At 44.4% G+C, this 14,522-nt stretch overlaps 1 protein-coding gene across 2 annotated transcripts in view; it reads right to left on the minus strand.

Moving 5' to 3' along the window:
* The window catches only part of chchd3a (coiled-coil-helix-coiled-coil-helix domain containing 3a), a 92,219-nt gene that overhangs the window by 72,346 nt on the left and 5,351 nt on the right, over nt 1-14,522 (minus strand). Inside the window, exon 4 of one of the 2 annotated variants that reach the window (XM_080022079.1) lies at nt 3,785-3,878. In XM_080022079.1, coding sequence (XP_079878205.1) covers nt 3,785-3,878 — 94 coding nt within the window. Of the gene's footprint in view, nt 1-3,784; nt 3,882-14,522 lie in introns of both variants that reach the window. The other variant, XM_080022078.1, reaches the window with a different exon arrangement.

A 14,522-nucleotide genomic window follows, 5' to 3' on the forward strand; every position in this document is an offset into this window, starting at 1 on the left:
TGTCATTGCAAACAAAGGGTATATAACAAAGTATTGAGATGAACTTTTGTTATTGACCAAATACTTATTTTCCATCATAATTTGCAAATAAATTCTTTAAAAATCAGACAATGTGATTTTCTGGATTTTTTTTTCTCATTTTGTCTCTCATAGTTGAGGTATACCTATGATGAAAATAACAGGCCTCTCTCATCTTTTTAAGTGGGAGAACTTGCACAATTGGTGGCTGACTAAATACTTTTTTGCCCCACTGTATATAACAATAAATAACTTCACTAATGAAAATCATTAAAATAAACAAAATCCCCACTCTATTTATCAGATGTCTGAGCGAGAGCACACAAAAAAGATCCTTCAAACAAGGGCTCGTTTGGACTCTTTGCTTTGCCAATGTACAAAAGAAGAAAACAAATAGAATATAGAAAATTTTCTGCATTTAATTCGATGCCAACAATTAAGGAAAACTCCGGGTAGTTTTTACCCAATCCTTAGTTTTCTGTCATTGGGAGTGAACCTGAGTTGATCTAGAGCAGGGGTGCCCAATATGTCGACCGCGATCGACCGGTAGAACGCAGAGGTAGGTTGGGTAGATCACGCGCCATTCAAAAGGTTGTTGTTTTTTTTAACTGATCTGACCAACATTTTGAATGAGTTCAATTTAGGGCTGCCAGGAAAAGACAAAACCGTGGTCAACATGATCAGTTCAGGTAATGCTTTCAAACGGAAAATGCAACTTCTGTCCTCAAAGCTGCAGCGCCATGATTTGGGGAACTTTCAAAACCTCGCATCAGAGCTGGAGACCCAAGGGAGGCGTCTGCACAACTTGACAGTGGGTGCTCCACGGAGCAGTTTGAAAACTTTCTGTCAGGCTTTGATAAACGGTTTCAAGACTTTGCTCTACTCTAATCGTTACATTTATGTGCTCCCCATTTACGGAAGATATTGAGGTTGATTCCCTCGCATTAAAAATTGCAACACTGTCTGCAGTGGAGGTTGAGATTTTGACACCACAGGCTGACACCCAGCTCAAGTCCAGGGCTCATGGACAGTTTTGGAACTTACCCACAGAGGGAAAAGTACCCAAAAATGAGGAAATGTGCTCCCTCCTTGACTGCAATATTCGGCTCTACTTATTTATGCGAGTCAGCCTTTTTCCCATATGAAGATAATTAAGTCCAAATACCGTTCCACCATGACTGATGATCATTTGGAAGCCTGCTTGAGGCTGGCTACCACCAGCTACAGTCTGGACTATGCAACCCTGGCTGACTCCATTCAGTGCAAGTCATCAGAGTAAGGTAGTGACCATAAATGTATTTAATTGTATTGTGCCATAAGGGTTCATGCAGTGATGCAAGGTACGCCAACATATATTGTATATATAAACTACGCTCAGTATATATATAAATAAATATATTTAGCATTTTTTAATGCAGGTAGATCATTTTGACCTGGTCATTTTAAAAGTAGCCCGCAAGCCGAAAAAAGTGTGGGCACCCCTGATCTAGAGGATTTAAAAGATTTTGATGCTCATCACTCTGGTTGACACAAAGATCGAAAAACATTATGTAAAATAGAATATTATAATGTATATAATGTTTTTTGTGCATGCTTGTTTTTGGGTGTGGGAGGAAACGCATATGAATCCGGGGATTATAGCCAAACCCCACATACGAAGGCAACTGAGCCACTTTACAAGAACATAATGTGCTCTACAGTATAGGACTCAGAATCGCCCGCAGGTGCTACTGCTTCTGGGGGCTCTTCTGAAGTCAATTCCCCATTTTGTCTTCAAAACACAAACATTTTGAAGACAAAATGGGGGAAAAAAAAAGGAGAAATCAGAGAACTTAGCAGAGCGAGAGAGACAACATTAAAGGAACTATTGATTACAGCTCTCCAAGCAAAGCACCACGGTCAATAAAGCCCCCAGTTGGCCTAATGGCATTTCCATGGAGATGCTACAGGGACACTTTTCACCATATCCCTGTGACTGTGGCAAAGATGCCAAAGAGGGGGGCCAACCAGTCAACCAGATGCTCGCTCCACTTTTTTATCTTTTATGGCTTGACAGAAAATAAAATTTCACATCAATACCGTGGTTGGTGGTTTGGGCTCCCTGGGGGTAATCAGACAGCTCTTCTAGATCAACAAAGATGATTTACCCACCATTTTAGTACCCACTCAACTTTTAACTATGAGAGCAGAAACACAGACACACCAATAAATCTTTGTCTCTTTTATTCCCTCTTTCACTCTCTTTTTCCTGTCTGTCTCATTTTGTCTTTCTCCCTTCGTCGCCATCTTTCTCTTCCTCTTGTTTTTTCACACAGCCAATAAAAAAGTAAGTACAGTAATTTACGTGCAACATAGAACTAAGCACTTAACATAAATACAAGTGCTGGAAAAACAGTTCGCGGATGACTGCTTTTTTACAAACCCATGTTTGACAAAACCTGAATATGAAAAAATGGCTTTGCCAAGATGACAAAAAGAGGGCTTCAAAGCCATCCTAAACGGGCCACAGTATACACAGAATAACGATTGCCATGATTTGAATTAATTGCGAGTGCGGTGTAATTTGAGGTACTTACTCCGCTGAATGGATGTCAATAGCGAGGACTCAGGAAGGACTAACAAAAAGAAATCACACACACATCGATTGCCAAACCATTTTTCAAACCCCTTATTAATCTTTCCCTTCTTGAATGTGTCTCGAAAGGCCGCTAATCGCCAGGCCACCAGTACCTCGTTCTCAGTCTGTAACTACACTCATTTTGTCTACAGCACACTGTGCATTTACTGAGTAATAACAGTGGCTTGGACCTCCTCGGCGCTCCGTTCGAGAAGGAGCGATGCCTTTAAAGGACATTACTGTGTGTGTGCACCTGTTCCTTCCCAGCGCAAGAGGGTAGAAGAGAGGAACGTGGAGAAGAACAGAACGCACAAGTGGATAAGGGGAGAAGAATTAGATGGTAAGACGCTTCTCAGATGAGGAGTATGATTCTTCATCTGGCCCCGGCTAATGGATCGCCCACTCAGCGCTCAGGAAATTACCTCAGGATGGCGCCCTCCTCTCTCAGGCATGATTAATTGATTCAGCCAGTAAGAGAAAGGGAGAGAGGAGGGAGAGATAGAGGGAGGGGAAAAAGTGCTGATGTGCTTCGGAAGAGAGGTAAATTGGAAACACAGTGGGGAGCGCAGAGATTGGTACTGACCTTTTTGACTATTAATGAAACCAGAGAATGGTCACATCTGAAAGTGTCCCGGATTCTAATGAAATTCCAAAAGTGGAATTGACACTGGGAAAGGTTCCACGGCATTCTATTACGGTACATCGTAAGAAGACAGCAGAGGGAGACGGGGAGAATCGAGGGAAAATAGACGAGGCGAAAAGTGAAAATACCAAGAGAAAGATTGGGAGAGATGAGAGATGTGTACAGCAGCTGAACAGCTCCCGGGAAACTTTTTCGACTTTCAGACGAAAGACGTTAATTCTTATTCTAATACTCCACCACAAATAACAAATTGCCTCATAAATAACTGCAGTGTTCGCTACACCAAACTAAATAAAACACAGCAGCAGCATGGATTTGCATGTGCCATTTTTTATTAGGGGTCAAAATGGGAAATGTTATTATTTAATAATTGTAAATGAAATGACTACTTAAATAGAAGAATGGAAGTTCAGAAAAATACACCACAACTGGCTCATAATGTCGCACTAAAGCATGTGAACCCATACCTGCATGTATGCGTGTATGTATTTGTGCATGCGTCTTACCAGCCTTGAAGTTCCTGTTCCGCCTTTTCCCTCTCCTGCTGCAGGCCTTTATACAGTTCATCAGCGATCTTCTTCCTCAGGGCTTCTTCATCAACTACTGATGAAGAGAGAAAGAGTGGAAGAAAAATGGACTTCCGTTTATAAAACACCTTGAAATTGTCTGCTCATCACATGACATCGCGTATTATTATGCTCATGCACACTGATAGGCCGGAGGAAGAGCCCAAGACAAAACAGTACATATAGAAGAGAGATGGTTATTAAAAGCCTGACTGACAGACGGCAGTGTTTAGTCTACACCGTCATCTATAATGTCTGGCATGGTGAAATGAGCACTTAAAACATGGATTCGGTAATTAATTTAATGGGGAGGGGGGGGGGGTTTCCATCCCCTATGCTGACTGGCTTTGACCCAGGCCGTGATACATTCTGTAAGCTATAAAATAAAATGGAGTTATCTGTTTCATGTATTCCATGTTGTAGCATCTTTGCCCTCAGGGTTTAATACCTTATGATGCGTATAGAAGAGACAAAGAGCAGTGTGAGTGTGTGTATGTGGGTTGGGGGCTGGGTGCATTGCAAATCAGTAACCCAAGCTTTAAAAACTTTAAGAAAAAAAAGAACTACACACAAATATAACATCCCAAATGTACACGCCAAGACACACACCATTGTCAAATCTCAGAAGCTTAAATTCCTGCTTCGCCCTGCATTGTGTTGATGGCGTCATACGTGTCTGCTTAGTTGTCTTCTTCGTCCTATCTTGGCAGTTAATTAACCATGAAAGTAAAGAAGGCAGCCAGCGACCGGGCCAAAACGTGCTCTGCAGTCAGAAGTGCCATGCGGCACTGCAGTGGCTGGCAGAGTGTGAGAATGTGTTACTCCCCAACTGCATTAGATAGATGGGATAATCACTATTGTCAGAGCCTATTAACAGCGGTAAACCAAGATAACTGCTCACCAGTAAAGGACACACCTGTAATATCAAGGACCGATAGTAGTACTTCAGCCAAACACCATCACTGCCCTAAGGCACCTACACTAGCACTCCAATTTCTCAGTTTCAAACTATGCATTTAGCCGTTTGGCATCACAAAGCTATGGAGGAGTTGATCACTGACTATTGATAACTTGTACTTTTTCTGCCTCATGCCAATGCCAGCTTTTGACTGACAATGCAATCAAACTACTGAAGCGGACATCTGATCTTATGTCAAAGTGATAACAGAATAAGAAAAAGTAACAATAACAGCGCTTTACCAGCCACAAAGAAAAAAATAACTTTGGCTTTATAACCAGCCTAATACTGATTACAACAACCGAGGAGATTTCCTTGAAAGGGGAAAGTGATCATCACTTTCATTGTGTTCGCCACATTAGACTTACGTTAAACCTAGCATCACATAGCATCTTGCACTCCTATTCTAGATATTTGTGACATTCACTGGTGGGTTGTAAATTCATTATGCTTCCTAGATTATCACAGCAGTGTATCGAGCAGTGTCTCCTGCTTCTACAGCTGGCTTTGGGATTTAAAGAAGCACCGATGCTTCAGGGTAATCCCATATCTGTTCCTGGCTGGCTGCTGAAACATTTTTTCCCCTCACAGTGACTAAAACTAATTTTAACAATGGGAATACACTGATCAGCCAGAACATTAAAACCACCTGCCTAATATTGTGTAGGACCCCTTATGACGCCAAAACCCGCTCTGACCTGTTGAGGCATGAACTCCAAAAGAAATCTGATGGTGTCCTGTGGTATCCGGAACGAAGACATTAGCAGCAGATACTTTAAGTCCTGTAAGTTGCAATGTGGGACCCATGGATTGAGCTTGTTGTTCCAGCACATCCCACAGATTTCGATCGTTTTTAGATCTGGGTAATTTGGAGGCCAAGTCAACACCATGAACTCTTAATCATGTGCCTCAAACCATTCCTGAACATTTTTTGCAGTGTGGCAGGGCGCATTATCCTTCTGAAAGAGGCCACTGCCAACAGGGAATACCGTTGCCATGAAGGTTTGTACTTGGTTTGCAACAATGTTTAGGTAGGTGGTACTTGTCAAAGTAACATCCACATGGATGCCAGGACCGAATGTTTCCCAGCAGAACACTGCCCAGAGCATCGCACTGCCTCTGGGGGCTTGCCTTTATTCCATAGTGCATCCGGGTGCCATCTCTTCCCAGGGTAAATGACGCATACGCACCCGGCCATCCATCCATCATTGCTCTGTGGCCTTGTGAAGAGTGAAGAATCACTCCAAGAGATTCATTCAAATGGGGATAAAGGAGATGACATTGGCAGGTTGGCATGGTAGAGCCTATAGAATGCATTATTATTCCCCTATCACACATAGTTCACAGTCAATTACTGGGATAACCTTTTCAGCACTTCGAGTTTCACTATTAACACATTCAGCTACATTCAGGAAGATTTCTGTCTTGCACCTTTTCACACATGCCATGACAAATGCCGGAATAGATGGGACAAGCAGAAGTCACCCAATGCTGTCCCTGTCTATACCCCCCGCGCTGGAGGGCGACAGTCAGAGCAGCAGCAAAAAAATATATACGTATATATGCCTATGAAATAAATCCTGAAATAAATAAATGTAACTGAGTAAATATACGCATCCGGCCCCGAGCGCACCTCCAGAGTCGGGCGGAGGTGCGCCCAGCGGCCGTGGTGGGATCTTTTATTGCTATTCATGGGATCATTCATTCCTTTTATTGCGCCACGGGTTTCATGAGACTCCTCTCAGTCTGATGCAAAGTTGCCATTTTCAAGCTTGCAAAGTGAGAAAGCAAAAGTCCTGCACCTGCACCACGGCACGATGGCCATGGCTAGGCTATTTTGGGAAACAGTAAAGTTTTTAGAACATTTTGAATAGGCCATTAAAAGCAATTTTCGACATTACTATCGACATGGATGTTAAAATGTGCCAACTAAACGACAGATTGTCTCTGATCGGTCGTTAAGTTGGCACATTTTAACATCACTAGTTTGTACATGTTTTAAAATAGCACAAATGGACTGTAAAAAAAAAAATATATATATATATATATATATACTCCTCACAAAAAGTAAGGGATATTCGGCTTTCGGGTGAAATATCAGGATGAACCTTAAATGCACTATAACCTTTACAGGTGAACTTAATTTGACCTTCTCTAAACTTTTGAATGCACATGTTCCACTGTTCAATGTTTCAATACTTTTGGCACAACTTGCTGTTCTCTAACAAGAAGCTGAACGGCAATTCACAATAGGTGTTTGATCCATGAATGGACCAATACATTTCCTGGTTCAATTAGAATTGGTATTTCTCTGATGAAAGTCCATTCATGTTGAGCAGAAATGATGGCCGCCAACGATGTTGGAGACGTCAAGGAGAGCGCTATGCATCAGCCACTGTTGTCACCAGACGAGCCTTTGGTGGTGGTGGTGGTGTTACAGTGTGGGCAGGTGTGTCTAGTCAATACAGAACTGCCCTACACTTTGTGAATGGTACAGTGACAAGCCCATACTACCTGAATAACATCATTAATCCAGTCATTGTGCCCCTGCATGAACAACACAGGCCTAATTTCATCTTCATGGACGACAATGCTCCAGCTCATCGAGGTTCCATCATTAGGGAACGGCTGCTGGAGACTGGGGTACCTCAAATGGAGTGGCCTGCACTTTCTCCAGACCTGAATCCCATAGAAAACCTATGGGATCAGCTAAGTCGCCGTGTAGAGGCTCGTAACTCTGTACCCCAGAACCTTAATGACCTGAGGGCCGCCCTTCAAGAAGAGTGGGGTGCCATGCCTCAGCAGACAATAAGTCGACTTGTGAACAGCATGAGACGTCGTTGTCAAGCTGTAATTGATGCTCAAGGGCACATGACAAGTTATTGAGACATTGACATTTTTTGTTGTGGTAAACCCACCACTGTTGTTGGCTTTTGTTTCAATACATTGTTTGAGATGAGGAAATCACCATTGCATGCTTCTACTTAAACGCTCTACTTTCATGATATAATATCACTGTAGCGTGAACTTTTTACATTTTCCATAAATTTCAGCCGAAAGCCAAATATCCCTAACTTTTTGTGAGTAGTGTACACACACATACACACACACACACACACACACACACACACACCTTTTTATTAATTTCTCTCTCTGCAAGGAAATAGAGCAATGGCGGCAAGGAGGTCGTATGCGGACTGCGGACACTGTAGGGAGAAAGGCAACTGGCATCGGTCCTGCACCGCATGCCTGGGTAAATAGCATGTTGAGGTGGCGGTCCTGGAGGACACCATGGAGTTCCTAGCCTGTGCTCAGCTCTCCCTGGCTACGATCTGGACAAGGGAGGCACGCTGGCGCGAAGAGGACACCGATGGAGAGCAAATCAGACGAGGAGGAGGTGGACAGGGAGTTCTACGCTGGAGCCCCCCTCCAGAAAGCTCCGACAATCCCTCTCTTCCGCGAGGTCCACACAGAACTGGTAAAGGGGTGGGAGAATCCCTACTCAGCACGGGCACCGGTAAGAGGCTACCTGACCATCCACCCAGTGAAAGGACCTGTCACTGGCTGCCTCGCCCTGGCCGCCTAGGCAGCCAAACAACTGGCGGGGGTGGCAAAAAATGCCTAGCTGGTGTCAGGGCAGGGGGCCTGCGCCATCAACACCCAGACCCTCCTCCAGCGCTATTAGGCCAAGCTGCTGGCAGAGCTCGGCGGCTCAGCCTCAGTGGACAGGGGAACCCTGGTGGAGCTTTGGAAGGCCACGGACCTCTCCCTCTGCCTTACCCGTTACGTGGCTCAAGCTACCGGACGTAGCATGGGAGCCTGCGTGGCCCTGAACCGGTCCCTCTGGTTGGGCCTAACTGGACTCCAGGACCGCGCTCGATGCCCGGTGTCCCCCACTGGCGCCTTTGGGGGGGGGGGCTTCTGCCCTCCTCTGCCTCCTCCTTCTCTCTAGAGCACCCAGGGGCAGTAGAAGCCACAAGGCTGGACCCAGAACGCATTCTGCCCCACTGGCAAGGCACAGGAACAGCAGAGGCAGCTGCGCCCCGAAGACCACTCCCGGTCTCACATGAGGCCGCAGCAGGGCAGCAGCCCACTGCCACGGCGAGCAGGCCTTGGATCTCGGAGGAAACGGCAGGTGGGGCAGCAGGACGACTGTCCTGTCCCACCAGTGTGCTCCTTTCTCCCGTGTCTACAGTTGGACAGCACACACTTACAGTGAAAAAAACACATGCACCATTTGCCCACCTTGGCGCCCATGTGTCTGTGCCATGAATCACATGCCCCATCCCCCCACACCTCCCACACACCCACCGTAGGAGTGTAGCAGGCTTCCGTTATAAATGACAGCCTGCCACGCACGAACCCCCACAGTACCATCAAGCACCGTTTGAGCACATTCACAGATTCAACAATAAAACCAGCGAAACTCATAAACCCCAGTGTCCCATTGTGTGTCATGCCCCACTAGGAGAGAATTTTTATCAAAACATATCGCCCGTGAGGCATCAATTGGCCATGAGTGGGCACACGCCCGACCCATTGAATGCTGTGCCTGCGCGTCCACGGGGTGCCCAGGCCCAAGGTGCGTACATATCAGACCGGTGGGTCCACGAGTTGAACCGGTGGTTGCGCAAGCACACACCCGACCAACACTGCCGCGTTCACAGAACGCCCAGACTTGAAGTGCAGATCTCACGGGCCCGCAAAATAAGCCTGCACGCACCCAATCCGGTGCGCATCAAGCCGCCACAATGTACAGCTGCTTGGCAATGTGCACGATGAGCCCGTGGGACTGGAAAACCGTCACCGAGGGCTACGAAATCTAGTTCGCCCGACCCCCACACGCTTCAGGGGAAAGATCGAATTGGTGGTACCGGACGATCAAGCAGAAGTTCTGAAGAGAGAAATAGATTCTCTGCTAGAAAAGGGAGCGATACAGAGCGTCCCAGTAGAGCGGGAGGCACCAGGACACAACAGCAGACATTTTGTGGTCCCAAAAAAGGATTGGAATTTGTGCCCCAACCTGGATCTATGGATGTTGAACAAGCGTCTGATGAAAATGAAATTCCAGATGCTGATCACACGTCAATTTGGTTTATTCGACCAAATGACTGGTTTGTGAAAACGGTAGGCCCCTGTCCAAGGAGCAGTTGGTTCTTTGGCTGGTGGAAGCCATAGACTTGGCCGATAGAAGCCTGTCATTAGAGGAGCCTCAGGGTCTGTGCACACACTCCACCAGGGGAGTGGCCTCCTCTTGGGCCCTCTTCAGAGGGGCATCGGTGGAGGATATATGTCGGACAGAGTCTTGGAGGTCCCCGCACACATTTGTGCGTTTTTTACACCTTGGACATTACGAGGTCTGCGCTGCCACATGCCAGGCTCGGCAAACAGACCTTAGTATGCATGTGTTACAGAAGGTATCCCACAAGAGTTTTTCCCCCACACGTCCACTCACATGTCTGGGACACGCCAGTGGGGGTTACGTTATTACGTGAACCTCCCTTGGGTGATCACAATACTATCCTGTGATGGTATATGGCCCCATAAGTAATAGAGCGCAGTCCCTGCGATAGGGAAAGCCTACGTTGTGTAGGCAACCACGGTTCCCTGAGGAGGGACCAGATCTATTACTGTGCTGCGGTATGGTTCCATTCTGAGGCACTAAGCGGCGAAAAGAGGAAGAAGTGGAAGTCAAGCTGCAATATATACCCGTGGGGGCAGACAGAAGTGTGGCGTCGTCACTTCCTCTGCCCTTTCAGGCGTGAATGCAGAGTGTTTCGATCAGTCCCATGAGTAATAGATTTGGTCCCTCCTCAGGGAACCATGGTTGCCTACACAACCTAGATGTTTTTTGCTGCAGTCTTCAAGGTGAAAGCTTTCCACTGATTACCATGACGATGTCAGGGCTGATGCCATCCATCAGTGTAAGCCTTGGCATAGCACTGTTCATAAAGAAAGGCTAATGGATCACCTGTGTGTTTTTTTCCCCCAAAAAACTGCTGATATTTTGATTAAAGGGAAATGAAGATAAAGCTATTTCACAGGTATTGCACCTGGCATCAAGGGTTCAATCTTTAATTGCAGCTGTTATTCCCTCCGTCTTTCATTGTGTGCAACAGTCTTATCCTCATTTCTAGTCTAGTCTAGTTATTTCATACCAGATCAAATATGATTATGTTCATACCAGTGTTTTTCTTGCCAGTCATAAAACCGATGCCTCCTCACTACCCACGGCAATGCATAAAAACAGTAGAGCAGTAGATTCAATGCATTTGCGTCAGATTTAATACAGCAGAGAGTGACAGTGCCAGGTAAGGGAGAGGGACCTCAGCAGAAACACTGGGGTGCATGAGAGAAGGTGACTGACAGCTGACAACTTTTTTTTGCTACTGTATAACTTCCACGAAGCCGTATGTGACAACTGTCACATACGGCCCTAACACATGAGGGGGAGCAAATATCCATTATGTTTGACAATAGTGAGAGCCACCATTGATTTTGCTGGAGAAGGAGAGTCTAATTACAGCTTTTCCATCAAGGTATGTCTAGATGACATCTTGTAGAACAGACATCCCACAAGAAAAGAAAGAAAAGTAGATTTTAAGGTGGTTTAAGCAAGAGCTTCAGCTCATGTGGCAGAATGTAATTGATGGCTATTGACAATTAATGAAGAAATATGAAGAAGGGCAATATGTTTGTATGCATTTGTGTAAGAAGAGTTTAAAAAGGTGCCCTTAGTGGGAGAAGCAATCTTGAGAAATTAAGTTTTTGAAAAGTTTGAATATTTAGACCACAATTGTAGTCCGATATTTCAAAAGTTAACAGCGCGCACCATCAACGCGTATAAAAACAAGCACGGATGTATGTGCATATATATAAATATATGTACGCAATTACATTGACAATTTCTCTCCGATGCAATTTTTGGATTAACAATGTCCAAATATGTTTAAAGAACTATTAATCATTGTTATGATAATTATTAGTCTAGAAATAACATAAAGTATAAAAAGTATAGAAAGTCTGGATCTATACAAAGAAGTAAGGTTTGCATAAATACGCCATGTTTTTTCATCAATATAGTTTCATATAATATAGTTGCAGTTGACCCTGGGTAGTTGCCGTCTTTTCCTCTAATGGGATTTTTTGGAGTTCTCATTTTTGGCAAGCACCCTTGTCACAAAAATGATTTGGCTGAGGTGTCAATATCACTTCAACAGAAAGTTGTTTCCTGTTTCACATACAGACTTCTGGAGACATAGTAAAAGTTCCCCTTACTTGGAGCAAATTCCATCGATTTACCCTTGATCTGTAAAACCGGCCGTGATATTTAAGAAATCTCCATAAAAAAATCACAGACAACATATTCTGTAACCTCCAGCCAACTCAAACATATCCACTTGAAGTCAAGTTGTAAATGTTTTTTATATTTTTGTAAAATCCAAGCTGCAGATTCATCGGCACACCCTCTGCTCCGTCCAGAGGAGAAGGGCGCTTCAGATAGTTAGTGGACCGACAGGGTCGATCAAGGACCGGGTTTTGATATGATAAACACTGTTTGGGGTCCTTGAGGAAGGCTGGACAGGGTCAGAGACAATTCCTGATCGGAGGAGCCTGTGTCAACCCTGAGTAGGACATGTAAATGTTAAAGAGATTAAAAACTCATCTTTTTAGACATGCCGCCCTCCCGCTCCTATCCTTTCCCTCCGATTGCTAAACCCTGTGGAAAAACTTGAAGAGGAGGAGAAGAAGAGGATATTGGCGGTGGAGATAATAGACAGAGGCAAATTGTGTTTCTCATCAGAAGTTTCATTAACCCCAGGACCCACACGGAGGGCATAATCTGTAACATTACCACTTCCTCACGCTTCTGGCTCCCGCTTAGACGAGGCCTCGCACACCTTCCACCACGTTCACATGTGGGGAAAAGCAAAGCGCCGAGACTTGTCTTGCAGCACTGGCAGTCAGGTTCCTCCTTCTATTTTTTTCATTGTAATTGTAATATATTTTTCCTCTATTTCATGTTATTCAATCACAGGTTATGGAATCGCTTGCCATTTTCACATGATTAGAAGTTAAGCAAGGTTCAGCAGGGAAGCAATGCACTACCACGTCTTCCACGTTCACAAGAACACACATACTTGTCACACTTTTACCCCCCCCCAACCACTTGTTTTCCTTTTTCCCTCGTTTACTTTCTCTGGTGCACCTGGGAGACATCTTTAAGCAGGCTATTAGTCCGTCACAGCATGTGGGCTCAAGAATATGAATATTTATCGCACATTGGAAAAAGTGTGGGTGGCTCAAACTTGACCGTGATATAATCAGAACATACAGTTACTCAGGCCATGATTTAGAGACGGGCCGTACGCTGAGAGACTCACTCGATACCCAGACCTCGCGGGCACAGATAATCAATTTCGGACTCATTAAGGTTGCAACCTTTTAGGATTTGATTTAACTTTCCAAGTTTTGAACAAGATTCATCTTTATTCAGGGTTGCCTTTTTCACCCACCTTTTGAAATTAGCTGATTGGATCAATTCTCTAAGCTGACTTTTCTCCTCTCCTTTACAGTGGCTTGTAAGTTTGATAGTCACATATCTCTGAGGTGGCCTAGCACTAGAAGGCGTTCTGCAAAGGATATGACCGGCATTGATAATAGAAAGGCATCCTTTTACATGAACAAATGTTAATTCATTGCTGATAGTATTAAAACAAATGCACTTTGTGTATTGAGAAAAAAAATGGAGCAGCAGATTATTACCATCTGTTGCCATACAGAAGTCCTTTAGCTGCATCAACAAAATTAATTCAACCATTAAATCTAAGCATGACACAAAAACAAAATACACACACACAAAGGAAAGGAAAAGGAATATTTTTTGTTTCTATATAGTTCTATCTACCACTCACTAAGGCCTATAGGGAGAAGCAGAAAGAGAATACATTTCCTCACCTTGGAGGTCAAGGGCATTTCATATCTACATTTAAGCAATAGTAAAGAGTAGGGGTAAAATTTATGATAAAGCTGGCTTTAAAGGTGCAGTGTGTAGAATTTATGGAACGGACTTGGCAGAAATGGAATATAATATTCATAAGTATGTCTTAATTAGTGTGTAATCCCATGACAATAAGAATCGTGTTTTCGTTACTTTAGAATGAGCTGTTTTTATGTACATAGGCATGGGTTCTCTTCACGGAGGCTGCCATGTTGCACCGTCATGTTTCTTCTGCAGTAGCTCAGAACAGACAAACCAAACACTGGCTCTAGGAGGGACTTTTGAGTTTTTCGTGCCCACCGTCTCTTCTCAGAGGCCGTAATGTTGTACCACCATGGGGAGAAGTATTCAGTTGGTTGCAATCTGCAAATTCACCGTTAGATGCCATTAAATTCTACAAACTACACTAAATGTCCCATTGATTTCAATTTTAACAATTATATTACATAGTATACTATGTGTATGTATGTATGTATCTATGTATAACGGTAATTGGGGACCCAGGGTCAGAGAGGCTGCATACCCACAATAGGTAAAAACCCCCATCCCCCCACACACACTAAGGAAAGAGGAGCCCTGTCATGACCTGGGTCCATTTGCTCCGGGGCTTGTTCTATTAAGCCCCCTCTCCACAAAAAACTTGTGTTTTTTCTACAATCCCCATCGTCTGTGCCTCTTTGCCGGGGGTCCTGAAAACACTTGCCACTTGGGTCGCACGT

The sequence above is a fragment of the Zeus faber genome (assembly GCF_960531495.2).
Source record: "Zeus faber genome assembly, chromosome: 21".
Classification (NCBI taxonomy): Eukaryota; Metazoa; Chordata; class Actinopteri; order Zeiformes; family Zeidae; genus Zeus; species Zeus faber.